At 37.9% G+C, this 26,450-nt stretch overlaps 1 protein-coding gene across 2 annotated transcripts in view; it reads right to left on the minus strand.

The window, feature by feature from the left end:
• The window catches only part of tspan4a (tetraspanin 4a), a 235,394-nt gene that overhangs the window by 33,646 nt on the left and 175,298 nt on the right, over window positions 1–26,450 (minus strand). For both annotated transcript variants that reach the window (XM_036136005.1, XM_012868206.3), the window contains one exon: window positions 25,829–25,903. In XM_036136005.1, coding sequence (XP_035991898.1) covers window positions 25,829–25,903 — 75 coding nt within the window. The remainder of the gene's footprint in view (window positions 1–25,828; window positions 25,904–26,450) is intronic.

Here is a 26,450-nt window from a genome sequence, read left to right on the forward strand (position 1 = left end):
AAATACATAAAAATGTAATGCGTTGTTTACAGGTAACAAATGGAAGTAGGAGGGGACAAAAAGGTTAAGTGTGACTAACAATGGGAGCACAAAATTGGACCGGGACACAGATAAAGGGGTGAAATGACCTGGAGCCAGCACTTGAAATCCAAATTAAAGCTTCACCACATATGAATAGAGGAATGAATAGAGGATTTTTTATCTTATCTCATCCTAATGTCGAGTAAAGTTGTAAATAGTTCATAAAGCCTCGAGGAACTCCATATGTTAACAGTGTTGTAAGCAGAGTACGTTGCTTGAAAAAAAAAAAAGGCCTGATGTTTAAGAGGATGGAAAGATCAGAGACTGGTTCCCTTTTGTAATAGAATATGCACAATGCACAAGACTTGTAGTTAAATTTTTTGATTTACAGTACATGGCACAAATGGCACAGTGTTAAATTCTGATCATGGGGCTCATTATTATAATAGCTTGCTGTAATATTTCAAGCTGAGTTCAGTAAAACAGAAAGAGAAACAGCAATCTGCTACAACATGCTCGCGGGTTCGAACTATACGCTCTTCACGAGGGGCTAGAACAAATAAACCAAGGTCAGAAGAGAGGAGACCAAATTGGATTTTCAGGGAATGTTGCTGAGCTTCTGTTCGATAAAGCAAATACATGCAGCTCAATGTGGATTTTGTTTATACCCCCAATTTTGGCCCTGTGAAACTAAACAAACAAGATAAAAACATTTAACAAAACCAGATTTTCCAGTGAGCTCTCAGTCATCAGAAAACAAAGCATAGGTATACGGACTCTCACGAGGTAAACATGATTAAATTCTGAAAACTGCCTGACAATTTCTCTTAAATACACTCATTTAAATTGCCAAATTAATTAGCATGCATCAGTGTTGCAAATGAAAAAACTTCCAAATACACACAAACCTGAGTTTGAACCTCATTAAGCATAAACTCTACTGAACAATACCAATTTACCTTAAAAGGAGAGTTGTTTGATAGTAAAAATAATTGTTTTCCCCCCGACATCATCTGTACTTTCATTCTTTAGGCCTACATTTGGATCTCTGATGGCATCTCATGATATCCTGTTCAATTCTGCTGCTGAACAAAAAAATGCTTTCAGCTGCAGATCCTAAATAAAACAGAGTTGGAGTTTCTGTCAACAAAGCAATGTTTTTTTACAAGTGGGTCACTGTTATGTCAGTATTCCCCAAATATAAGACTGTAAATGTGCCAAAAACACACCGAGTCACCGCAGGCAACGGGAAAGCAGACAGCAAGCAAGCAAACAAGGATGTAAATAATAAATACTTAAAATACTCGCATATTTGCTCTTGTGGGATCACAGTGTTTAGCAAGAATGTGTGACTAACACTTTCTTTGCTTTGCTTTAGAATGAGGTTTCCTTCCCTGCAGCCTGTGGCAGGAAATTTCACAATGTCAAACTACTTTCCAAACAAATTTAATTATGGCTTTTCTCATTGCTGATTTATCAAAGATCAATAATATGCCTTCGGGCCTGAGTTTTGTGAAACTGGAGGCTGTGGGGAAAACTGAGCCACCAGCCCTTGGGAAAGAGGATCCCCGTGTTTCACTTACAGTTTATACATTCTTTATGAGAGTCACCACTACATCTGCACAGGCATTACTTTCTGTTATGAGAGTACATATATAACTATGGTTACCTGAAACTGTCTTAAAATAAAGCACATGTAGGGCTGACAGTGACCTGTGATCCTTCAGATAACCCTGTTAAGCTTTGTTCAGTAAAAGAGACACAGTGTTGCATGAATGTCGGATAAAAATAGTAAATCAAATCCCATAATACCAAGCAGTTGCCCAGCCTGAAAGGAGAGACAGACAAACAGTTTTAGGGTAGAAAAGAGTCTTTTCTGATAAAGAAAAAAAATCACTCTCAGCTGAATCAAGGAACTGTTTGACTTTATATTTTATGTTTAGTGAATATAAATCCACTGCTTAAAACTTTTATAAATGCTTGATGATTTTTATTGTGTATCAGCTACAAAGGGAGGAATAGGAAATGATCAAGACAACAAACTTTTAGCTGACAATAGCAGCTTTTCTCTAAGCCTCCTTAAAGGAGCTATGAGTAAGATATTTACCGTAAAATCAGCCTAAATCATTCTCACTTGTCACCTGGGATGGAAGTAACATTCCCTATAAACAAGCTGTCCTCTCCGTCAACAATGAGTCACGTTTTTTTCCTTTCAAACCTAGAGGTACGGTCCGAAACGACTTTGATTCAGGGAGAAGCCTGTGTTTACTTCCTGGTTCCTGAGCCAATCATATGAAAGTTCCCAGAGTTCCTAAAACAGAGCGCAGCATTTGGTGTTTTATTTTTGGCCAAAGAGCAGCAGCCGGAAAACATGGAAGCCAGTAAAAGAAGCGAACCAAAGAGAAGCGGATTCAAGTCTCTGTGAATGGCCCTGTGTTTGTGTTGTTTCAATCCTAACCACCAGGTCATTATTTCTTATTGTTCCTTTAAATTGAAGAAAAGTATATGTTTCAAACCTGCCCAGTTTTTTTTTCAATAAGCATAACTCTTTTATCCATTTAACAAAACCCCTTACCCTCAACATAACAAAAATATCCTTTTTTGTTGATGAATGAAGAGTTAGGAAGAATGTGAAAAAATAATACTTTTGTTGGTTTCCATCTATTCCTGGTAAAATAAATGTGTGTCTGTGTGTGTATCTATCTATCTATCTATCTATCTATCTATCTATCTATCTATCTATCTATCTATCTATCTATCTATCTATCTATCTATCTATCTATCTATCTATCTATCTATCTATATTCTGCCCATAACCAGTTATTAAGAAGTAGAAATGTTTAAACAATATTATCAATTTCTTTATGAATAAAAAGCAAATTGTTCATTTAGCATTAACATGCAGGTGACAACATCCAAACATTAAATAGAGATGTTTTATGCAGGTGTGGAGCATTATGATTTGACTTGGTTGTCTGCCTTCTTTCAGCGCAGCATCATGCTGACAAATCCAGCTGGGCAGGATTGCGTCCAGCTGAAAAAAGTATGTATTTTTTTAAAATTGCACTCTTGTTTTACAAATTTCTTCTCAGGGGTTTTGGTTTGGTGTATTTTGGTTATAAAATCTGGAACATTTAATGAAATATTATCACTTTATATTTTGGTGGTCTTGGTATCACTAAGAGCAATTTGCTATAGGAACTCTTCAAGGTTAAAAATTAATAAGCAACATCCTCAGCAAGATCTACGCTTAAAACTATTCACTGTAAAGTATACCTCTTATACTGACTGAAATGATAAATAAATCATAAATATAATTCTATCACGCATGGGAATCTTCAACTACTAGTTTCTGCCTGCAGATGCTGTTATAAATCCTTTTGAGACCTTTGTTATTGTTAGAAAGGTGTTGCCATATTAGTTACTTTTTTGTGTTTAGTTTCTTTGTTTATTCTTGTGTTTTGTTCTTTATGCATTTGGATTTTTTCCCTCTTAGATAATATTATGCCTCCACTTGGTTTATAGTTTTATTTTGTATCTATCTTAGCTTCCTTCTGCTTGCTCTCCTCCACAGCTCTTCCTAATCTCCTGATAAACTAACCTTCATTCAAGGTCATTTTCCACACTTACCTCTGTATATAAACTCACTGGATTATGTTTTTCTTTGTTGGTTCCTCCCCCTACTCTGTCCTTGCTCTGTCCATTTTCTATCTTACTTATTACCTCCACCACCCCATCTCAAGTTCCTGTCTACATTTTAACCCTACTCTGAACATACAAAACATGAAAGATGCTAGCTGCGCTGCATTGTTAACAACCGCTTGAGCATAAAGCGTGGACCCTTGCTCAGATCTGATTTCAGCTAATATAAATGTTTGTGTTCTCTACTAAAACAGCGGTACAGCTAACTACAATGTTCTCAATGTCTCTGCTGTGAAAAGGTGCAAAGTTCTTAACATTATTGTGAAGGGAGGCTGTGATTCAAGGCGTCATGACCCTGTCATGACACCTTAGATTAAATCCAAAGCAGTTGTTACGGCCCTGTCCTCTTGCCAGGGTGAATGATGGTGTGGTGAAGGGCTACAAACTTATCAGGATGTCAATTCCCCTGGTTATGGCCATAAAGGTGTTGATGTTCAGGGCCCTGATTACACCACTGGGATATGTTTTTAATGGAGAATGTAACAAAAATGTTGTCTCTGTCTATACTGTCTAACTTCAACAACAGTTTGTATTTTTTCGGTCATTTTCGGGACAGGACATATGTTAGGTGTTTGTTTATATAAAAGGTGAAGATATGCAACAATATAACTTATTTTTTTTATTCAGTTTAGAAAGTTTTTGTGCCATGCATCTCAGTTTAGTCATAGTTTAAACAACCAAATTAAAATGAATCACACCCAGCTTTTGAAACATCTGTAAAATATTAAATTATCCCAGCTCATTATACATTTGAACAACATACTTGCTTGATCGTAAATGAACTCATACAACAATAAAGTTTTATATTCATTCAACATTCTTTTTAAGTATACTGGTTGATTACTTTGGTAAGTGTTGTCATGATTTAGGTTGTTGTTTGTTTTGGACTTTTCCGAACTTATCTGGAATCAGATCTGTCACATCTCAGCCCCAGAAAACTCTCCAATTAGCTCAGTCCACTCCTCAGTCACCAGTCACCAGTCATCAGCCCAAACCAGCTCCACCTGCTGCCACTAATCATTCCTACTCTGCTCACCTGTTCCCCAGCCTTCATACAGGTGCCTCATTCACCCACTTACTGCTGGATCGACTCGGCACCTCACTTGTGCTCTGCCGCTGTGGGGTTTTCAGTTCTTGTGTGCTCTACCTACTTCTGGTCATGTCTGGTTCTGCCAGCAACTCCTGGTCTGTCTGCCTTTGACATTTCCAATAACCTCCTTTTAAAACATACTCTGTGTTGGCTGGATTTTGGGTTCACACCTGAAATAATGCTGAACAGAAATCAAATGTTGCATTTGGAACCAAGCTAGAAATGTGTTACATTTCATGCAAAAATGTAAAAAAAAAAACTTACTATAGACCAGACAAACACTGCAAGTCAAGCAGAAACGAAAATTATTTTCTAACTGATGTGAGAATGAATGCAGCTGTTGTGTTTAGTTCTAGTGGAATGACTGAGGCTACAAGCTCATTTGAAGTTTTGCTTTCTTAAAAACACATATGAGAGTACATTGCAGTTAAATCTTTGTCATTAGCTAAGAGTAAGTGCTGTGCTGCAAGTAGGCTGTGCACAAGAATTGGCTGCGGTCGTGGCTTAGCACTGAATGTTGTCCTGAGGACTTTAGTCGCCCTTTAGCTACACGAGGCTAGCGAAAGATGGGCCTTCAATTATTTATAAGGCAGGGATACGAGGAGAGATAAGAGACGTACATTGGGGACAAGAACAGAGGAGAGACAAGATGAGGAAGAGAGAGGGAAGGAAGGATCATAGGGGGTGCAGGGGGAAAAATAAACAGCCAAATGACAAATGAGCCAAGAAGGAATGAAGGGGAGTGTTTGTAAAAAAACACTTTGAAGGGTAGATGATGCAGTAATATAACAGCTTCAGTCTAGATCGTAGAATAAGTATTAGCAAACCACGATGGCTGTACAGTATGATTACAAGAAGCACAAGGCGGTGACTTCTGAGGAGATGAAATAACATAAAGAAAAATGCCTCAATTTAGTTGCTCTCTCCAAACAGTGGATATCCATTACCTGTGTCACAGATGTAGAGGAAAGACAGCATCAGAATTGCAGAGAAGAAGATTAATGGCGTTGAAAAAAAGAAAAATCTATGATAATGGTCCCTGTAGGGCTCCTGTGGCCACATTATTTCAGTCTAAGAAGCCAAACTGCATAAAACATGCTGTACTTCATCTCCAGGAGTCATGGCACTTAAAGGAAAGAAAAAGACAGATCTTTGGTTTTTACTGATTCATAGTTTCCTGCCTAATGTAGGTTACTTCCCTTTGATGCAAATGGTTTATTGTAAAGCGGAAAAAATAATTAGTGGACAACGTCAACATCATTTTTCAAAGTACTCCACACATTTGAGGGTATCAAAGCAAACAAGACCATAAATAAAAATAGTGGAATGTCCCAGGGCATAAGTATTGAAAACTTGAGGAGAAAAAGCTGCAGATGGCATGAAAAGCCAACATAGCTAAAATCTGCCATTATTTAGAAAGCAATCCTGCTCCTTATCAATGCAAATTAATATGTACAGAATAATTGTTTTAATTCATGGCCTTTAATGCGGTTTCTCATTACCAAGGTGTCGCACAAGAAGCATCTGAACAGAAAGGAGCCCTCTCAAGACTTTAAAAATCAAAATTGTAACAATACGCACCGATTGCACTAGTCCCATGCATATTTCTAAACTTCTAAATGTTGGAGCGAGCAACGTTTAGACCATACTCCAGAAATGGAAGGACCATTGTTTCATCATAAAGAAACCTGAAATAACTACAACAATATTCCAGACAGAGGGGTTGAAAAAATTAACAGGAGTTGTCTCTGAGCCTAAGACAACTAGTAGAGATCTTCAGGAAGAATTGCAATTAGCGGGTATGTTTTTTTTCCCCATGAAAACAACAATGCACTCAACCAGAATGGCGTCTATGCATACTTTCTTGTGCAAGACTGCTGAGGGAAACCATGTTGAAGCTCCTTTTGAATTTACAGCAAAAGCATTTGGACAAGCCAAAAATACTTGGAGAACCCATATTATGTAACTCTTTGAACATAACTGCACACACCATAACGGAATAAAACTCACCAAAGTTATTTTTCAGCAAGCTGTACATGTTGACTTTGTGTAACTAAAGGAACTGAGAAATGTAAAGAGATATTTAGGATAAGAATATAAAGATAAAACAGCTGAGGACTTCTCAGCTCAAACACACAACCAAGGAAACACTCAACTGGAAAAAGAATAGAAGTCCAGTTGGTATATTTTTTATTTTTTTAACCTTTTTTGGATTACTCAACCGAGTAGCTGCTAGAATGGGTCAGCCGAGCACGTGACTTGAATCAAAATGGGATTCTCCTAAACCTCAGGATATGAAGACTGTGTGGAGAAAGGGATCAAAATCACAATTGAGTAATGCAGGTTATTCCAAACAGGAGACGCTGTGAAACTTTCATTATTCAACAAAAGCCAAGTATTGAATAAATTGCAGTAAGCCTTTTCAATGCCTATTTCCCTGCGTTATTCAGCTTTATTGCAAACATCGTATTCATGGACTGTTTTCATTTATTGTATGTGCAGATTACTTGGGGTCCTCCTAACATCTGAGGTTAATTTAATGTCAGTCGCCTCACTTGAAATGCATTTGCCAGGAAAAACGTTGACGTGTTCAATACTTATTTCACCCAACAGTATCCAAATCATCCAAAACAAAAAAAGGAAAAAGATGCAAAAACAATGGAAATGTATACCTACACGCGGCCTGGACGCTGAGCGCAGACGCTCGGTGTCCATACCCATGGGCAAGAGTCGATTTACTGCAAATGGCACCGTTTTATCTTTCTGCTGAGGGAGCCAAGATTAAACTTCTAAGACATCGAACCAATTTGAACCAAGGTCAATGTTCTTCAAGAGCGCTCTTTTTGACTTTACACAGACTGTTCAGCTCGGCTTTCCTCAGGTTACAAGCAAAGCTCAACCAATAGAGGGTATGCTGCGCAGGAGTTTCTATCCTTCCGAGGAATGAAGATTTGCCATTCCAGTTTAGTATCTGTAAACTTGGACAACTCTTCTACTAAATAATACCCTCAAGAACCTAGTCTTGAATTTGTGCAGATAATGAATGAGGCAAACAAGTGTCAAGGTTTCAGGGCCTCTTTCTCTGACTTTTAATTCTTTCCTCGGGGACAGCAATAACATACGTTAATTATTAAAGCACTTGGCTCTCCCCTTTTAGTGACTAATCTCAGTCCTTAGCTGGGGCGAATCAATTGCAATCCAAGCTCTTTTCCTTCCACTCCTTCTAATCAGAGGCTGATTAACACTTGGCAAACTTGGTAAACTTCAGCACACAATCAATGCCGGTAACAGGAGGAAGCAGTAAGCCAACAGATAAAGATCTTTACGGGGTAATACCTGCAAGGATTTAATCAGGGAAGCATCATGTATGTTAGGCAGTTGCAAAAGGTCAAGACTCATAATCTTTGACTAAGAAACTTTTGGGATTCAGGATTTTCCCGTCTTAATGTTGACGTTCCAGAAGTCTGTGTGAAGAAGGAAAAGGTCTGAATGTGCAGCCGAATTTCTCCTTAAACTTTTTTTTTTTTTCGCCTGCAGCTACTGGCATCAACAGGTGGATCTCACTGTCATCGTGTGGCTTTAGTCTGTCAACTGTTTAACATCAAAGCAAATCTATTTCCATCCTTTGACGTTTCAACACCTTTTAGCTGCCGCTGTTTCAGTCCTTGATGTTGCGAACGAGGCATGATGAAAACAAAATAACGCAAACCCTAAGGGGACATTGTCTCAGAGTCTGCTGGGTGTTTACTGGGATCGAGGCTTTATTTGGAAAATCTGTGAATGACAGGAGAAAGTTGTTTTAGATTCAGCAGAAGGCAGAAGATAAAAAATGTTAGATGTTGAGAAATTTCCTTTTTAGGTTTCTGAGTTCAATAGCATTCATATTTATTATGTAATTCATCGTCTCCTTAAAAAAAAGTAAGAAAAAAAGTCCATATTAGTAAATTGATTCAGAAAAGTACAAGACACCACTTTTAAATGCAGAAAAAAATATTTTGCCACATAAGATTTAGTTTAGCTGGACTGTGATCAATACGAGTGCTGATACCAAAAAGGCAACAGAGTAAACCATCCTTTACATTTTGACTTCTCACATCCAAAGAGTCTGTGTGGATTTACTTCAGTCAAAATAAGCATTTTTTAACTTTAAGCTATTTTCTCTAAAGAATGTGTTTTTTCTGTTCTGTTCATATGAAAGCCACCTCCCGCTGCGTTTGATTCTCTAATTAGACGAAATCCTAGATACATAAGTTTTATCCCTTAACTTGTAATTTATATAATCCATAATTAATCCTAGTAACGTTTACCGCTGAATGTTTATTATGTCAAAGTTTTAAACGTCAGGTTTTTATCCAGCACAATCATTACATGTACAAAAACACCTTCAATGAGCAAAGAAACCCTCAGCAGACTGTTTTAGCTGCAGGAGGAAGAACTTTAGTGACTGTCTAATGTCAGACGCCCATTTATTGGTTGAACAATATAATCTGTGGCGTCTCTGCATTTGGGGCCACTAGATGTAACTGTGCAGCTCTATGTTCACAATAATAAATGGGACAATATCGTTCTTTATAGAGTAATATTGCAAAAAAAGACATATTCCCTTACCAATACAACTATGTTATAAACATTTGTGTCTATATATCTAAGTCTGTCAGAAAACTGACAAGCTCAGCAGGCTAAATCCTCTTGAGGTGCCTTGATATTGGGGTCGGCCCACCGACATTTGTTTAAATAATGAAATAATTAATCGCAGTGCACATGCCCAACACTCTCAGTAGACAGCCGTGGGGCACAAATCCTGTGGCCCCAAGCTCGGTTCGTCCAATCAGAATACTGGAATTGTACACGTTATGTTTTTGTTCTGCCAGATGTTGTGCGACCATCTAGTGTTGCTAGCCATCTAACCCATGCTAGCTCATTGAAGGATCGATGTGAATCTTTTCTGTTCAATAAAGGAACAATATGAGCGATCCTACATTTGTAATTTTATGTATAAAATTGAAATTATATTAAGCTTACGTAAAATGGCATTTCTTGTGCGTTGATTTCTGCTAACATATCTGTTTAATTTAAAATTGATCAAAGTCAGATTGAGGTGTTGAGTTTTTGTGCCCCACTTCACTTATCATGCCAGAGACGCCACTTAGTGATTTATTCTGTCCTTTATGTTAAATGTAGACGGTTGAGAACTGTGGACAGTTTTGAATGGAAAAGTCTGGATGTCTCACATGTAAATTTTACAGGAACCAGACCATTAGCAGTAAGGAAACTTTGATTAGTTTTGGATGATTTTATTTGTTCTATAACCTCTAATTTAAGCACAATTTAAACATCTATGAAAAAAGTAAGTTATACTTCAGACTTTAGATAAAATTAGGAAAAGTATTTATCTTGTCAAAAGAGCTGCCAGTTGTAGTTGAAGTATAATTTTTTATTATTTATAGAAACGACTTATTTAAACTGTCTGTCCTATTTTGGGACGTGTGAAGTAGTGCAATTGAATCGACCCTATGTCCTTTGAAGACAGTGGTCATCAATTTTGCCTTTTCAACTATAATTAAAAGTCTTGGACCAGAATTGCTCTTTGTGAATTTTGTAATCAATGTAGAAAGGTTACACATGTGTGCAAATGCAAAGCTATATATAGAGAGACAGAGTAGTTTGGTTGCTAGAGCAAACTGATCACATTTTCATTGTCAGACAACTTAGTTTTTTTTTGCCTAAAGTTTTGATGTCATTCCCACCTCCTGACACAGCAATGCAAACAAGGCATTGAAAAGATGCTTTGTTGCCTATAGTCAGAAAGTGAAACGTGTCTGAAAAAGAAACTGCAACTTTGTTTTGCAACTAAAACAAAGGAAAACATTTCCCACTAGTCTTTGTGCGAGAATCCCCCATCATATTTTCACACTCCAAAGGTGCATAGAAACCTAAACATGAGAATGAAACGTCTAACCTCCAACTGAGTACGAAAAAGCTTCAAACTATAGTAATTATGTTATTTTAAAGTAGGATATTGCTATAGATATTACAAAGCAAAGTCAAATTCATGCCTCCTCCTTACTATGACACATATGTTTCTTCCATAATGTTTGTGCTCATCCAAAACTATGATTGGATTCTCTCCCTCGCCATAAAAACTCGCCTCTTTTTCCGTGTGTCCAGTTTATTTTGCTCTGTCTCTTCTGGAGTCTAACCCAGCAGAGAACTGCAAGAGCAAGCCACATAGCTATGATAATTACACTCTTGCTTATCCTAAATATGACCATTTTATGTTAAGATAACAGGAGGAGTTCACTGCTTTACTTTGAAAAATGCTAACAATGCTCTCTATCCTGTCCCAAAACACCAGTTAAAGCCTAGAAGCATCCAATCACTGCTGTAGCAGTGAAGGAGATAATTAGGTTTGCTCACTTAAAGTTATAAACAGTCGCTAATTTCTGTGGTAATTTAATTTGAATAAATACAGAGAAAATAGCAATAACAAAAAAAAAAAAAGAAAAAACACCGTAATACACATAACAGTAACAAACTGATCAGCATGGCTGCCTTTAACCCAGACACAGCACTGCTCCCACAGACTGGTTGGTTGCTCATGTGGGGAAAGGATTACGATTGCTCAGTTGTTACCGTCAACTTAATACAGACAATCCTGGCCTCAGCCAGTCATATAAACAAAGCACACATGCCACAACACCATTAGCAATACCAGAAATACTAGAAATATAAAAAGCTGGAGCTCCATACAAGATCTTGTCTCATTGGGTGAGGATGGTCAAGAGAAAAGTGAGGGATAAACTTTCAACACGAAAGAAGATTGCTGATAAACTTCAGGTCAACACCTTTTGCAACACAACATGTCGTTATGGATTGAAATCCAGAGCTACATGGCTTTATTTAAGTTTACCAGTAAACATCTGAAGCAGGGGTGTCAAACGTGCTGCCCGGGGCCCGTTTGTGGCCCTCTGAACAACACAATTTGTTTCTCTTTTACTAAACTGGTTTCTTCATTCTTCTGAATTTCATAGTAAATACAACCACAGACGAGTTTTGTTCAAAAAGCACACTTGGCTGCACCTCTTCCATTTATTATTAAAGCAAGTGCTGCAGCAGAAAGAGTGAACCATGTCCCGTTCATGTTGTCGAGCTTGGACTAATAAAAATTTCAAGCCAAGCAATTAGGAGGTGGTGTGCCTGCCTGATGATAATAATAATGCAATCATGTGAGACCAGTTTATCTTTTAGATCTGCAATGAATTAAAGATCCCTTTTCAACAAGAAATCTTCAATAAAATGTTGAATGTTTAGTTTATTATCATGCAGATACAATAACAAAGAACGAGCATTTTTTTACTGTTTTATTTAAAAAAAAAGTAATCTATATGGCCACCAAGAGCTTTCAAGTTGCCTATTTTTTCAGATAAGACTGACTCATTGGTCTGTTAAGCTTTATTTAATATTTTTCTAAGGGTGTTCATATTTTCCATTTTTGCTGAGAGCGTCGCTCTGGTGCGGTTCCTTCATTATCAGGATCTCGACCTGATTGCAATTTGAATCACATATAATTACCACCTCTGCAACTCTCTGACATTATCTGCCGCAGTCAAACCGCAAATTCCCCCGTCACTTTTATCCCAAGTCCTCACAAACAAATATCTTGTCTGTTTGCTGATCGTCTCAATTTGTCACCGGTATTAACACCGCCCTGACGCGGTTATGTTTTAGTAATGGGATTAGCCAGGGGTGTTTACTTAATTGCGTTTCTGCAGTCTGCTTGAAATGAAAATTTTCCAGGCTTGAAATGTATTCTGACAGGGGAGCCGCGTTTTTTTTTTTGTATCTTGACAATCCGAAACGTTTCGATTGCTGGTGCAGGTATGTAAATCATGCAGCACAATCACACTTGAAGCCTTTCAGTGGGCCACACATGAGTGCTTGAAATTTACCTGCATTTGAAACAAACAATTGACAGCATTTTTTTTAATTCAATCTCCTTCTCCAAAAAAATTGCACATTCTTGCAGTCGTGTATAAAAGGTGGGGGGTAGCCAAGAGGTGAAGACGAAAACGTGAAATCGTGACAGACATCGGAACCAGTTATATTTAAATATTTGAGGGAAAAATGCAAGATATATCACTGGTAGCCAAAATGGTCCACGGTGCAAATTGTAGGTGCTTTATTAGCCTTAAACGTACATTTAAATGGTGAAAAAGTTAAAAAATACGAACACGTATCACTGTAATTATCGTTTGCGTTCAACAAACAGGTCATGAAAAAAGAAAATTAAGTTTTCTGTTGCTAGCAGTTTCTCACCTTTGGTGGGAAATTAAATTCTCCATTTAAAAATGTTATATACTTTGTATGACATGTCTCTTCATGCGCAGAGGCGCAATTAGCCACAAAGTAGAAGCATAACCTGGGTTTGTAGAACCACTACTGCCCATCCAAATTAATTTAAAGCTAAAACATTAATAGGGACTAATGTGCCGAATGACTGAATCAACGTCAACCAAACATAATAATCAGAATGACTAAAAAAAAAAAACGTATTTTTTTATTTTTTTTTTAGTTAAAGGTTCTTTGCTAAAAAGATTTTAGTTACTGAGAAAACCAGCAATTTATGTGAATCAAACTCTTTTTTTGGTTAATTTGAGTGTTTTATCTTTTTTTTTATTTAACCTTAATTATCCTATACCTGCTTAACCATGCTAGGGGTCTGTTGCCTATGCCCAGCGGTCACTGGGCCAGAGGCGGGTTGCACCCTGGACAAGTTGCCAGTTCATCACAGGGCAACGCCACCCTGCACTCACACCTAAGGGCAATTCAGAGTAACCAACCTAACGGTTATGTTTTTGGACATGCCGAACGACCTGGTGGTCCAACCCAGAGTTTGAATCCAGGACCTTCTTGCTGCAAGGCGGCAGTGCTACCAACTGTGCAGCCCGCACCTCAATTACTTAAAATAAAATAAAGTTTTATAAAAACAGATGCACCGCCAGAACAACGAGAAACACGGCCTCCAAATCCCCTGTTGTGGGTGTAACAGTGTTTCCGATTCAGTGTGATGGCTCCGTGACCCCTTTGGGTTCATGGATGAGGTCTGCAGGAGATCCAGCGTGACCACAGCTGCTTCTCCACATAACAACTGCATAACCTCACCTTGACTCACCCCAAAGCACACGAGCAAATAGAAAATCACCTCTACGACAGCCTGTGCCACAAGCCATTGAGCTGCAGAGGAAGTACCTCATGCTGCACTGACCTAATGACAGCACAGAGAGGTGAGAACACAAACAGTCCTGGCAGGATGAGCAACGCCGCCAAGGGCTGCGTTATGGTCGTTTGTTAGCCTTTCTGCTTTTATGAGACAGCTGTGGCACAGGAGAGACAGAGTGGCGTCATGAAACATCACCCCTATTGGTTTTAAAAGCTTGACCCTTCATAAACAATGAGCGCTCTGGGTAATATGAATAGGCTCACAGGTTTAGGAACATTTCAATACATTTTCACTGTACAAAATGCACCACATGACCAGACCTGAACTGCTTGTTGTAACAGCTAATAGCTGCAAAGAAATCTATACTCAAGTGCAGTTTAAGTGGAAAAATTCATGTTCGACAAAGTAGTTTTTATTTTGTGCTCCATAAAACTGTTAGGCCAGATTCTGATCTCCTATTCACTAAATAAATAGCAGCACTGGCTCATGAGGTGCTGATTTGTACCACACCATTGAGCGTCAGTTTACAAAGTCGGTTCTTCCAGTTTGCCTCCGTTTCATGGCCTCATTTATAAAAAAAATAAGCTCTTGACAGACATTTCTAAGGCTTTCAGCAGAGTAGTTTAACTAATAATGAGAAAAACGGCTAAAAAAGAAAGATTGGCTTAATTTATCACTATTTGGAAACAAGCATGACAGATTAACAAAAATATCAGAGCTTAATTCATAAAGTGAAAGGATAAATAAATGCATTTATTGTACGTATTTGTACATACATTAAACACATGGGACTTACAAGCAATGAAGCAATGCTGTGATGCAAGGTTATGTTAAGCTACTATGTAATGTTATTTTATACAGTCAATTCAATTATTGTCTGTATGAATGTTATAAGTATGACCTAGCTTATATATAATATAAAGCTTAAATATTTGATTAGGTTTTTGGTGAGTTACTTAAATATGGTATTCCTAAATTGGACTATATAAAAAATAACACATTATCTGGATTTTAATTAACCCTTGAATTAACATTAATTAGCTAAATCCAACAGTAATGATAATCCATTGCTTGATTCAGTAGCTTTTTAGCAGCAATGGCAAGGCAAGTTTATTTATAAAGCATTTTTCAGTAACAAGATGATTCAAAATGAATTGCTGCGTTCTGGAGCCTGGCTCCGTCCCTCTCTTGAATGTTGTTTCAGTTCATTTAGGTTTGCAAGACGTTATGGAGGTTATTTTCCAATCACGCCGTAGTATTTAGGTCAAGCTGAATTGTGGAATTTGTACCTGCAAATGCAACTTATAGATCAATATTATTATAACAAATATTTTCATTTTCCATTCTGTTGCAATGTACTGCTGTGTTTAGGGGTCAGGGTCTTCATGTCTGACCTCAAGCCCCAGCTGTCAAAAAGATTGTTAGATACTCCTGCGCAGAGCAAACTGCAAAAACTGCAAGGTGTCCAGGTCCTGGCATAGCAAGACATCCACCAATCACCTGCTCCCCTCCTGCTCCATGCTCAACAGTGGGCATGAGATGCTCAAGCTGAACTGCTGCACAAAGCTCAACTATTTAAACATAACCTGAATACAATGTGGGGACAATTGATGCTTCATCCATAAAACAGACGTTTTCATAAAAGTATACAAAGTCCAGCATGTCACACTACTCCATTTCCAGCAGCCATTGAGGCATGGCTGACGAAAGGTTTCTTGTGTGTAGCTGTTGCATAGACGCTTGTCAGTAAATTAGAATATAATTAGATACACTTAATTAGGGATAATTAATCAGTTAATTAATTTAAGTGACTGACTTCAAAAAGTGAAACTCCAATTATTGTTTGTGAATCAATAAAAACAACTATGCATGCACACAGTAGTTTCATGCAGGTCAGGTCCAAACTGGTCAGCCAAAGGCTAACCAGCCTCCAAGTACCAGCACACCATATTCTATGCATCCTCATTCGCCTGGCTCAGCTAGCAGGGCCTCCTTCCCAGCGGTTTTTCATGAAGCCCCTCTTCCAACAAACTATACTCCACAAATCACTGAATGACATGCATATCCGTTTTTGAAAGAATAACAAATAAAATAACCTTCATCATTAGATGTGGAGCAAACAATGAACTTTGTTTTCTTAGGGTAAGAGTGGCCTCTCTCATAGAGGCAGCCATTCTCAAGTCTCGTGCAAAACGTGTGGACTTATCTTTTCTCCTATGAGCTCTTTGTGAAACCAAGATCCACAAGTCAGGCAGTGGACACAACAAACTGCTGGGAGAGGGGCCTCTGGCCAGATGAGGGCACATTTTTGACTGTCATAAAAACTTCAAATCACTGAAACTAGCATCTGAGGATCCAACTTACCAAAGCTAATGACTAATAGTAGACTGAACCAAAATACACAGAACGGGACACAAAGAATAACTAATAAACTCAATATAAACAAAGGAGCTGATACAGAGAGACAGCAGTAATACTAGAACTATATGAGCAAACTTAGATGACAACATAAACACAAACAGCTCTGGATCATGACAGTGAGACTAAAAAAAAGACTTCTAGCACGACAATTACCCTAAACATGCAGCTGGAGCGTCTACTGCAATAGTTTTGATCAAAGTCTGTTTGTGTTAGGATACTCCAATTAAAGTCCAGACCTAAATCCAATTGAGAACCTGTTTCAAGACTTGACAGTTTGTGTGTTTACTGAGGCTTGAGCTATTCTGCACAAGTCAGTAGCTGGAAATTTCCCTCTTCAAAAGGCAAAGCTATTGCGTCAGAAAGAGCATCCGTTGAAAATCTGCCCGGTCTGTGAGAAAGCTGTAATGACTTGATGTGGCGACCTCTGAATAAGGGAGCAGACGGAAGGACTCAGTAATGCAAACACAAGATCTGCAGCAAGTATTTACCATACGAACCTGCAAAGTATTGACTCAGGGGGGCTGAATAGATAAATGCTTAAGAAACCGTTAACATTTGAATTTATAAAGAATTTTGAAAACCATGTGTTTATTTAAAAATGAAAAGTGCAGGTGGTATGAAAATGTTTGTATGGCACAATGATGCAAAAGGATAAAAGGGATTGAAGTCAAATGTGGAGGTTTGCATGGTGCAGTTTCTTTTTCCAAATTTTGTTTTAAATTATTGTATTTAGATACTTAATCTGTGTTTAAATTAGGTAAAAAAAACTTTACTTTGGTCTTTTTATTCTGTAGGACATATTTAAAAAAATATGATGAGATGCTTGTTGTCAATCTGGTAAAAATTGGTTCGATCAGTTTCCTTTTGAAATGACAAAAAGTCAAAACCTTGAGGCCGTAAACCAGCCAAGAAATGCTATAAAACACCAATACATCTATTTCCGACAACCGCGACACCGTGTTGCTTATTTTTATTCAATGTGACACTTCAAGCCGCCACTGGTTCTACTGAATTTAACCTTACCGGACCTTTTCATCTTCTTTAGGAAACAACAAAGTACAACAAACAGCAGCCGTTTCAGTCTTCGGGAAGATCTGTGAGCTGTTTGAAGTAGCTTCCAGCTGTGACACTCAGCTCTTTATCAGGTCTAAAGCAGGTGTAATAAACCAGACCACTGAGCGTGACCATCCCTGAAGCATGGGATGGAGTTCATCAACATGCACCCACTGTTGCACTCTGTTTAGTTTACGGCATCTCGAAAAAGGCCCTGGCATTTGCTTTTACTCTGCAGGCCTGCTTCTAGGGTGTAGCCGCCGTGTTGTGGGGAGGTAAAAAGTCAAGATAATCTCCGATAAAGAGACGCTCTGAAAACCAAGTGGTGGATAACAATCAAAGCAGCCCTGGTGAGAGTAGAAATATTATTTTTCTGCTCGTGATGTCATATCTTGCAGGCTTGAATTTCCGCTCGATAGAAAGTTTCTCGGGTTTTTAGATAATAAACATGGATTTATTAAAGCAGCTTCTTTTTATAGATGTTCCACATTTTGAACTTTTGGGTCAACAAATAAAGTATACAGGGCATTAAAGATTGATGAAAAAAACAGAGGTTTTTCAGGGCAGAGTTATTGAGTGTTCAATTTTTAAATATTCAGTCAAGAGAGGCACCGACATCTCACAACAGGGCATTTAAAACACAATAGAATGCGTGCTTCCCACTTGTGACAGCAATCGGCACATTAAAGTGGTGGCTGCATCCTTCCCTGTGGTAGGTGAAGAATAAAGCAGCTTCAAAGAAACTTTGCTCTCTGTTAAGAAATGGCAACAAAAGAGGTAGATGTAGCGCTTTTGTAGAGAATAACTGAAATAGAAATGGCACTTTAGAAAATAAGTCTCCAATTGTAATAGGTAGCATTTGAACCTACAACTCTCATGAGTCATTGCTTGAAAATGTGCAGGATTGATGGGTTTATTCAGGGTTTTGCTATGTGGCAATCCCATTTGTTCAGCCAATAATTCTGGACAATATGTATTTCTAAACATGCTACTTAAGTGCTTATTTAAAAAAAGAATATTTGAGTTAAGCTGAAACTCTTATACTTAGTACATTGGTTAGGAAATTCTGGTTTCCTAGTCTACAAACTTGCAGCAAAAAAAAAAAAAAACATCCCGGTTTCAAATTCCAGCCTGTGGTCTTGTAAACAGTTTGCCTCATGCCACAGTCCAAAAACATGACTTTTAGGTTAACCTGTTACTCTGGCCCTTAGGTGTGAGTGTTTATCATTTGTTTTTTCTAGGTCTTTAGTGCATCTAAAATTAGCTTGTCGATCTGGTGTGGTTTTAGCAGTAGAATAGATTCAGCCATTGTCCCGACACTGGGAAATGTGTTGGTCTTTGTGTTTTGGGTGAATTCTCATATGATCTTCTCAGCAGTTTTGCTTTTCATTGTTAGCCTTCAGATGTCTAGTTGATTTTCCACCAGTAATCAGCTACCCGTGTTCAGTTAGTAATCTTCCCCTGAATTTATACTCCCATTCAACCAATTCCCCTGGATCAATTCCAAACCAGTTGCTTTTTTCCACCTGTAGCCAGCCTGCAAGTTGGATCTTTTTACACCTCCTTCTAATAGAAGCTGATGGTGACTCTATGTATAAAGAGTGTCTGTTTTCCAGTTTGATGTTGAGAGTTTCTGTTTTTAAAATGAACATCAAAAGCTATTGGAATGTTTTCATAATGAGAGGCCTCTTAATATTCCACATACCCTCAAATATTTTACCACAAACAAATCCCTTTTCTTTGGTTTACCCCTCTGTTTTCAAATGCTTTGGGGTAGTATAAGATTGGATAAAGTTAATCTGTCCGTGAGGCAGATAACCTGTCTACTTTTAAGACTAATCTTAAAACGTTCCCTATTGACAAAACTTGTAACTAGACTGGCTCATGTTACTCTGAGCTACCTTTATAGTTTTACTGCTATAGGCTTAGGCTACTGGAGGATATCAGGATCTAATTTTCTCACTCTACTGATTTCTACTGTTCTTCAATTATGCATTATGTGTTGTCATTTCTGCTTTAACTTTTTGTTCTCTCTGTTTTTTCTTCATAGTAGGTACACCTGGTCTGGCGTTCTGTTAACTGTGACATCATCCAGAGAAGACGGCTCACCCGCTACTTCCATCTAATGTAGAACAGATTACTAGATCAATGTGTGCTTCTGTGCTTTTTTGTCTCTCTTGTTGTGTCTCTGCTCTGTCTTCTGTAACCCCAGTCGGTCGAGGCAGATGACCGTTCATACTGAGCCCGGTTCTGCCGGAGGTTTTCCTTCCCGTTAATGGGGAGTCTTTCTTCCCACTGTCGCTTCATGCTTGCTCAGTATGAGGGATTGCAACAAAGCCATGTACAATGCAGACGACTCTCCCTGTGGCTCTACGCTTCCCCAGGAGTGAATGCTGCTTGTCGGGACTTTGATGCAATCAACTGGTTTCCTTATATAGGACATTTTTGACCAATCTGTATAATCTGACCCAATCTGTATAATATGATTGAACTTGACTTTGTAAAGTGCCTTGAGATGACATGTTTCATGATTTGGCGCTATATAAATAAAATTGAATTAAATTGAATTGAATAAGTTACTTATTTATGTTTAGGATATGTACAATAACTTGAATGGGATACAGTTACCTTGGTACCACTAGGCATTGTGAAGTTGTTCTTTTCAAAATATATTCAGCATCCAGTTCTTCCAGCAGTTTCCAAACCAGAAAAAAAAAACCTCTTGAGGACTTTTGGTTCCCTGCTGTTTAAAAAAGCCGATCAGACAGTCCTGGTAATGGCCCCCCATTCTTTACTGTGATGAATTTCCCACAGTGCAACAGCTCAGCATATACCATCCACAACTTTTTACTGTGTTCTGTCGCTAATCGCCCCCTGGGTTGAAAAACAAAATTATTCAGGGTCTGAAAAATCGAGGAGACTGCAACATTAAGGAACACAGATACTGAGAGAAAGTTTTTGCAGTAACAAAAGCGGATATTTGTTAAAAGCTAAACAGAGCAAAGGAGATGATAAAAACAACAACAACTCCAGTAATAAGTGAGTTATATCATCAAAGACAAACAGTGTTGGAAATAACACACATTAGGCAATTTATATAATAATGTAAGAATTGTAAAAGCAAAGAGATAAAAGCAGGAACAAAGTAAATGCTGGTCTAAGGTGCTAAACAACGAGAAAGAATTGAAAATAAAAACCCAAAGCAGGCCATATTTATCAAAATATACAAAGAATTTACAGCAGGGATGGAAGTGGCCTCGATTTTTGTGGAAAACACACTGTCTCAATAAATAAATAATGTAATAGAGGGAGATAAAAAATAGCTTGTGCTTTTTTTCTTTTACATTTGTCTTAATACCAGACTACCTGAGTCACTCCTTAACAGTAAATTATTTAACATTATTTCAATTCAAACTTCAGAAGACCTCGAACTAAATGGATGATCATGACTTTTTTGGGCATTATACACTAAAGATGAACTATTACTTAAATTTTTAACAAGATAAAAAAAATGAAGGAAACAGGTTGCAAAGGTTTAGCCATAGAAATGTGTGCCTTTCATAATTAGGCAAAGGAGGGACATTGCTGAAGGCCCCGGGAGACCATGGGTCACATGGATAGTCTATGATATCTACAATTGGATTGTTACTAATTATGCCTAATTATAGATCTGCAAAATTATAATAATTTATTATAGAATTTGGAAAAATAAATGAGCTCTTCTGAAAACCTGACATGTTATTTTTAAAAAGGACTGTGTATCTATCTGAAGCGCACCGCAAAGTAATATTGCAGAAATTGATCTCTTTTTAGTCCTTTAGCCTTCATGACTGACAGCCTTAGCACTATAATTATTTTTTCAAAGAAAATTGGATGTTCTCTTCCAGAAGTCGCGAACATCAACTGCGGTGAATCACTGGAGCAAAAATAATGAGTAAATTTCAGAAGTGAATTGCTTAACAATTAAAACTTCAAAAAAGCAACAGCACACAAGTATGTTTTTGATTATTGTTGGTTAGAAACTAATGACAAAAAAGTCATAGTTTCACATGTTAGTTTGCCTTTTGTCCCAAATCAACTAATTCTAACTCAGAATTAAGGAGTCCAAGAAATGTTGAATTTGAGTTGTTGCAGAACTTTCATCAACTTTTAATATTTTAGTCAACCTGGCTATTATCTCACAGGAATTGTTTCCTTTAATCAGCCTATTATCATTTGGGAACCTTGAATGGTCTATTGTGCAGAATAAGAATAGGTTGTTGTTTTCCGAGTTTGTAATGTGATTATAAAAGGGCCGCGGACATTAACAGTGATCTGACATACAGGAGACCTTCCAACAGATCTGTTTAGAATTGCAAAATAGGTAAATAATAACCCAGGTAAAAGACCTTCATTTAATTTTCTACTCATTTAAGGACAATAGTTCTGTGTTCTGTTCTTTGGATACATGAACATGATCCTCATGGAACAGCGATTTGGAAGAAAAACGTACCTTTACCCTCCCTGCAAAACTTTGCAAATAAACATTTAAAAAAGACAAATTCACAATCAAACTATTGACTTAGCAATGGTTCGGAGAGCAAACTTGCACATAAATGCGCAGCAGCTGTCATGATAGAGGGAAGTATCATTCACGCTTTTACCTGTAACTAGTCTGCAGTAGGGAAAACTGATTGTGCTAAATATCGTAAAATTCTGAAGGCAAGGATCCCGATGTGTTAAACCAAGCATTAAAAATTCAAGGGGGATGATCCTGCACCACAAAATCCAGAATGAACCACTTCCACAGATGTGAGCTGGAGGTTTCTCATGTAGGGCTTCACAGTGGCCCAACCTAAAAACTGTTGAAAATCCATGGATGGACATCAAAAGAGCTGCACACACAGAGCAGCCAAAGAGGCTAACAGAGAGGCTCTTTGAAAGACGGTTGGTGAAAATCTTCCGAGCCAGAAATGAAAAAAAAAAAAAAAAAAAAAATCTTCTTGCAACAAAAAAAAAAGCTTTGAAAAGCTGTGATATGGACCAAACAGGAGCCCTGCATACTTTTACCTGGCAACGTTGTTTGCTATTTTAAAACTAACGGATGAAAACAAAAAGTAACCTCGCCTGAGACATAAAAGGAACGCGTCATCCTGAGCTACAGACAACTGTAAATCAAATCTGAGCTCTCCTCAGCCGTAATAGGCACAGATATCTATTTCTTCCCCATTAAAATGTTGTGAGACCTGTTAAAGACAATCCCTCATGTTGTGTTGAGGTCTGACATCAACCGTAAGGGTTTGGCATTTTGACAGCTCAGAAAGGAGACCATAAGCATGACGCAATAAAGTGGCAGATAATGGTAAAGTGGAAGGAAAATGATAGATGGTTTGCAAATTATTCACAGGAGAAAATCTAAGAAGCGACACCTGCATTTTTAATCAATCCCCTTTACTGTAATGCCTCCAAATGCAATGCAGTGCAACCAACTGTGCCCTGAAGTCTCCTAATTGGTACATGGTCACCCTGTTTATGTGTATACAATCTCTGTATGAATGCAACTTTGACCTTTATGGAATGTAACAAGAGGATAGCCATCATTCGAAGCTTTATAAACCTGCAGTAATAGTTTGCTACGGGCAATGCAGGGCAGCTGTCCTCAACCTTTTGCTCCACACAGACCTGACTTATCCTGACGGAGAATTTGTCTGACCAGTTGTGGGTTTTTGCTTTTCCTACGAAAGCATTAAATTAAATCTTAGCAAAGCCACACGTGTCCTTCGCCATGACAGCTCACATGACTGTTTTACTGTTTTTAATGGTCTTTTTTTGTTTCTACATTCTATCCCTACTTGCTTTTATTCCTATATTTTAACCATATAAAGCACTTTGCATTGTCTCTGTACTGAATTGTGCTATATAAATAAATTTGCCTTGCCTTGTCTTGCTTTCCTTCTGCCTCACAGCTGTGATTTCCTTCTTGTCAAGGGTACTGAAGGAAGCACATGGATGGCTATGTTTTATTTTATTTATTTTTTTAATTCTCTCAGTCTGATCTTTAGTGCAACAGAAATTAAACACCTCTATATTTTTTACTCTGAAATAATGTTGGTGATCCCTCTTAAAAGGGGCCACATCAAAAATGTGAAGCACAGTTTTCCAGTGAGAGGAGAGCAAAATTGGACTGCTTAGCCTACATACTAAATACAACGTATGGAAGAATTTTAATGCTGCTCATCGTCCGCCCACTGCCCTTCATGTTTTTAGGGGTTGTCCAGCTGCCGCACACCTGACTTAAATAAATGGGTGAGTGAAAGGCTTCTGCAGCAGTGGTTGACATGCTGAGGAGGTTCATTTGAACCATGTATGCCGGAGAAGAAACAAATCGAAAACGTTAAGGACATTGGGCCCTGAGGACCAAGACTGAGAAACACTGGTCTTGATCGAAGCAAAATCCTGGATTAGAACGGTCCAGTCAAAGCCCAGGGCCAAATCCAATTGAGAATCTGATGCAAGACTTAAAACCTGTTTACAGATGCTCAATCCAATCTGCTCTTGGGCTATTTTGTGAAAAGCAATAGTTTCTAGAGGTGCAAAGCTGGGGGACATACTCCAAAAGAGTTGAGTAAAAGGGGAAATGGTAGCCTTTTGGTTTGAGCAGAGCGCTTGTGTCCTGCAAGTTCCCTGGTTTGAATCCCACAGACTGCTACTGTGGATCCCTGAGCAACACTCTGCAGCCTGGGTGCTGCACAGTGGCAGCCCACTGCACCCTAAAGAGATGGGTTGAATGCAGAGGACACATTTCATTGGAATGTAAAATGTTGCAATTATGATAAAGGCGACTATAAAATATATTTACATAAAAGACAATTTTTTATTGTAAATGCAGGGAAATGTGTTTTTTTCAACTGGGGTTGAAAACATAAGCAGACCACAATGTTTAGATGTTTATTTGTATTACTCAGAATTTTTTTTTCTGTTGTTCCCTTCCACTTCACACATATACCTTGTTATATGTTGAGGTTTACAGTTGTACAGTAGTTTGAACAAGTTTAAAGCGCATGGAACTTTCACAAAGCACTGTAATTATAAGCATCTTCTTTGATATGCACCTAAAATAAAATATGACTTAAAATATGAAACAACTGTGGTACTACTAAAAGTAATGAAGAGTATGAACTTGTAAAAATAAAAAAAATGAAGATTCTCAGTCATACAGGTAATGGTCATTCCAAAAAAGTTAAAAAACAAAACAACTGGACTTTTTTTCTGAAGTTTGAAGACGTTTCACTCCACGTTCAGAAAGCTTTCTCATTTCAAAATGTCTGGAGTAGTGTGCAGACCAACAATGACCTTAACGACTCCCCATTACTAAGGGGCCATTACAAGGCCTTTGTTGGGCAATACTATAAAGCTTGCAACTCCACACTACTCCAGACATTTTGAATTGAGAAAGCTTTCTGGATAGGAAGTGAAACGTTTTCAAACTTCGGAAAAAAGTCCATTTGTTTTTTGTTTTTTTAAACTTTTTGGAATGTAAAAAAATACTTTGCTGACTGCTGCTTCATTCAGTAGTTGTGCACATATTTAAAATTCTAATGCAAAATAGTTTTATTTAGAAGTGATAATACATACAAAATCCAGTCATACATGAAACATTGTTTTGTAGGATTATATTTTTAAATCAAGTTTGATTTCACCCTTAGGTGCCTGCTATTCCCTTCTAGTGCCTACGCAATCCCATTGATCATCACACATTATCTCACTGAAGACTGTCCTTGTTTTTTTATTTAATTTGTTACATTAGGAACACGCAAAAAAAAATGTCCCTGCGTTCAGATAACATTTTGAGGTCAAATATTTAAAAGTCACACAATCTTGGTTTTAGTTTTTAAACTAATCCACAAAGCAAAGCAACAAATTAAAAACATTAAATACAAAGCTTACTCATCCAGTTCACTTTCACTCCCCTTTCTTGTCGATTTACACGACAAAAGAGCCAAATTAAATTAATTAAAATACGCTGAAATTGGTTCACGACAAAGAGAAATTGTTTACTTCCCTTAACTTACCTCTCATGACATTTAAGAAAATCAATCCCAAGTATTTTCACTAATACTTCTAGGAAGCTGGCAAACTCAGCTTTGCTTCCAGTGTCTCCAAAACCTCCTCGCTATAGTGACCCATGATTTTACATGCCGCATTTAATTTGAGAAGTGAGCAATTTGTGTGACCTGTGAAGGGTAGAAACCAGACAGGCCTCTTCCAAAGCAATATTCCTTCTCACGTGCTGGCGGAGGAAATAATCACACGTAACGTAAAAAGTAATCAAGGTGTCTTACCTCATCTTGGTAGATGAAGAAAAGCATGATGGACAGAATTTCCAGGAAGAAGATTAGCAGGAGAAGGATGAAGAACTGTGAAGAAATTAGAGAAGGGAGCGAGTTTATTAAAACAAATATTTTAACAATTGCTGAAAAAAATCTGAAGAAGATGATAGACACGTCGCGGAGTAGAGAAATAAGGTTCCAGAATTAGGTGTTTTAGGTAAAAACTAAAAGGAAGATGGTGCCGAAGCAGAAAAGTTAGGACAATCAGAGTGAGCACAGCAGACTGGAGAGGTGATTTACAGTTGTCCTCTAGCCACTTTTGAATTTGTAAAAGGAGCCACGTTTTATTCTCCACCAGTCCCCATCAACCCCGCCTCTCTTTAGTGGCGAGGTTGAGCTGTTTGACGGGTCATACATCTTCTTCCTGCAGACTCATTTGAGTGTTTAAAACAGTTACGAGCTCATCCATCAGCTCCCGTGCCACAGCATGGCTCTGATTCTCACGCATACAAGAAGACTCACCAAGCACGGAGGAGGAAAATATTTCCAGAGACAACGGTGCATTTTTTTCATACGGGGTCACTAAATGAACTCAGTAAAAGCACACCTATACCACATACACATACAGAACACT

The sequence above is a fragment of the Fundulus heteroclitus genome, chromosome 4, assembly GCF_011125445.2.
Source record: "Fundulus heteroclitus isolate FHET01 chromosome 4, MU-UCD_Fhet_4.1, whole genome shotgun sequence".
Lineage (NCBI taxonomy): Eukaryota > Metazoa > Chordata > Actinopteri > Cyprinodontiformes > Fundulidae > Fundulus > Fundulus heteroclitus.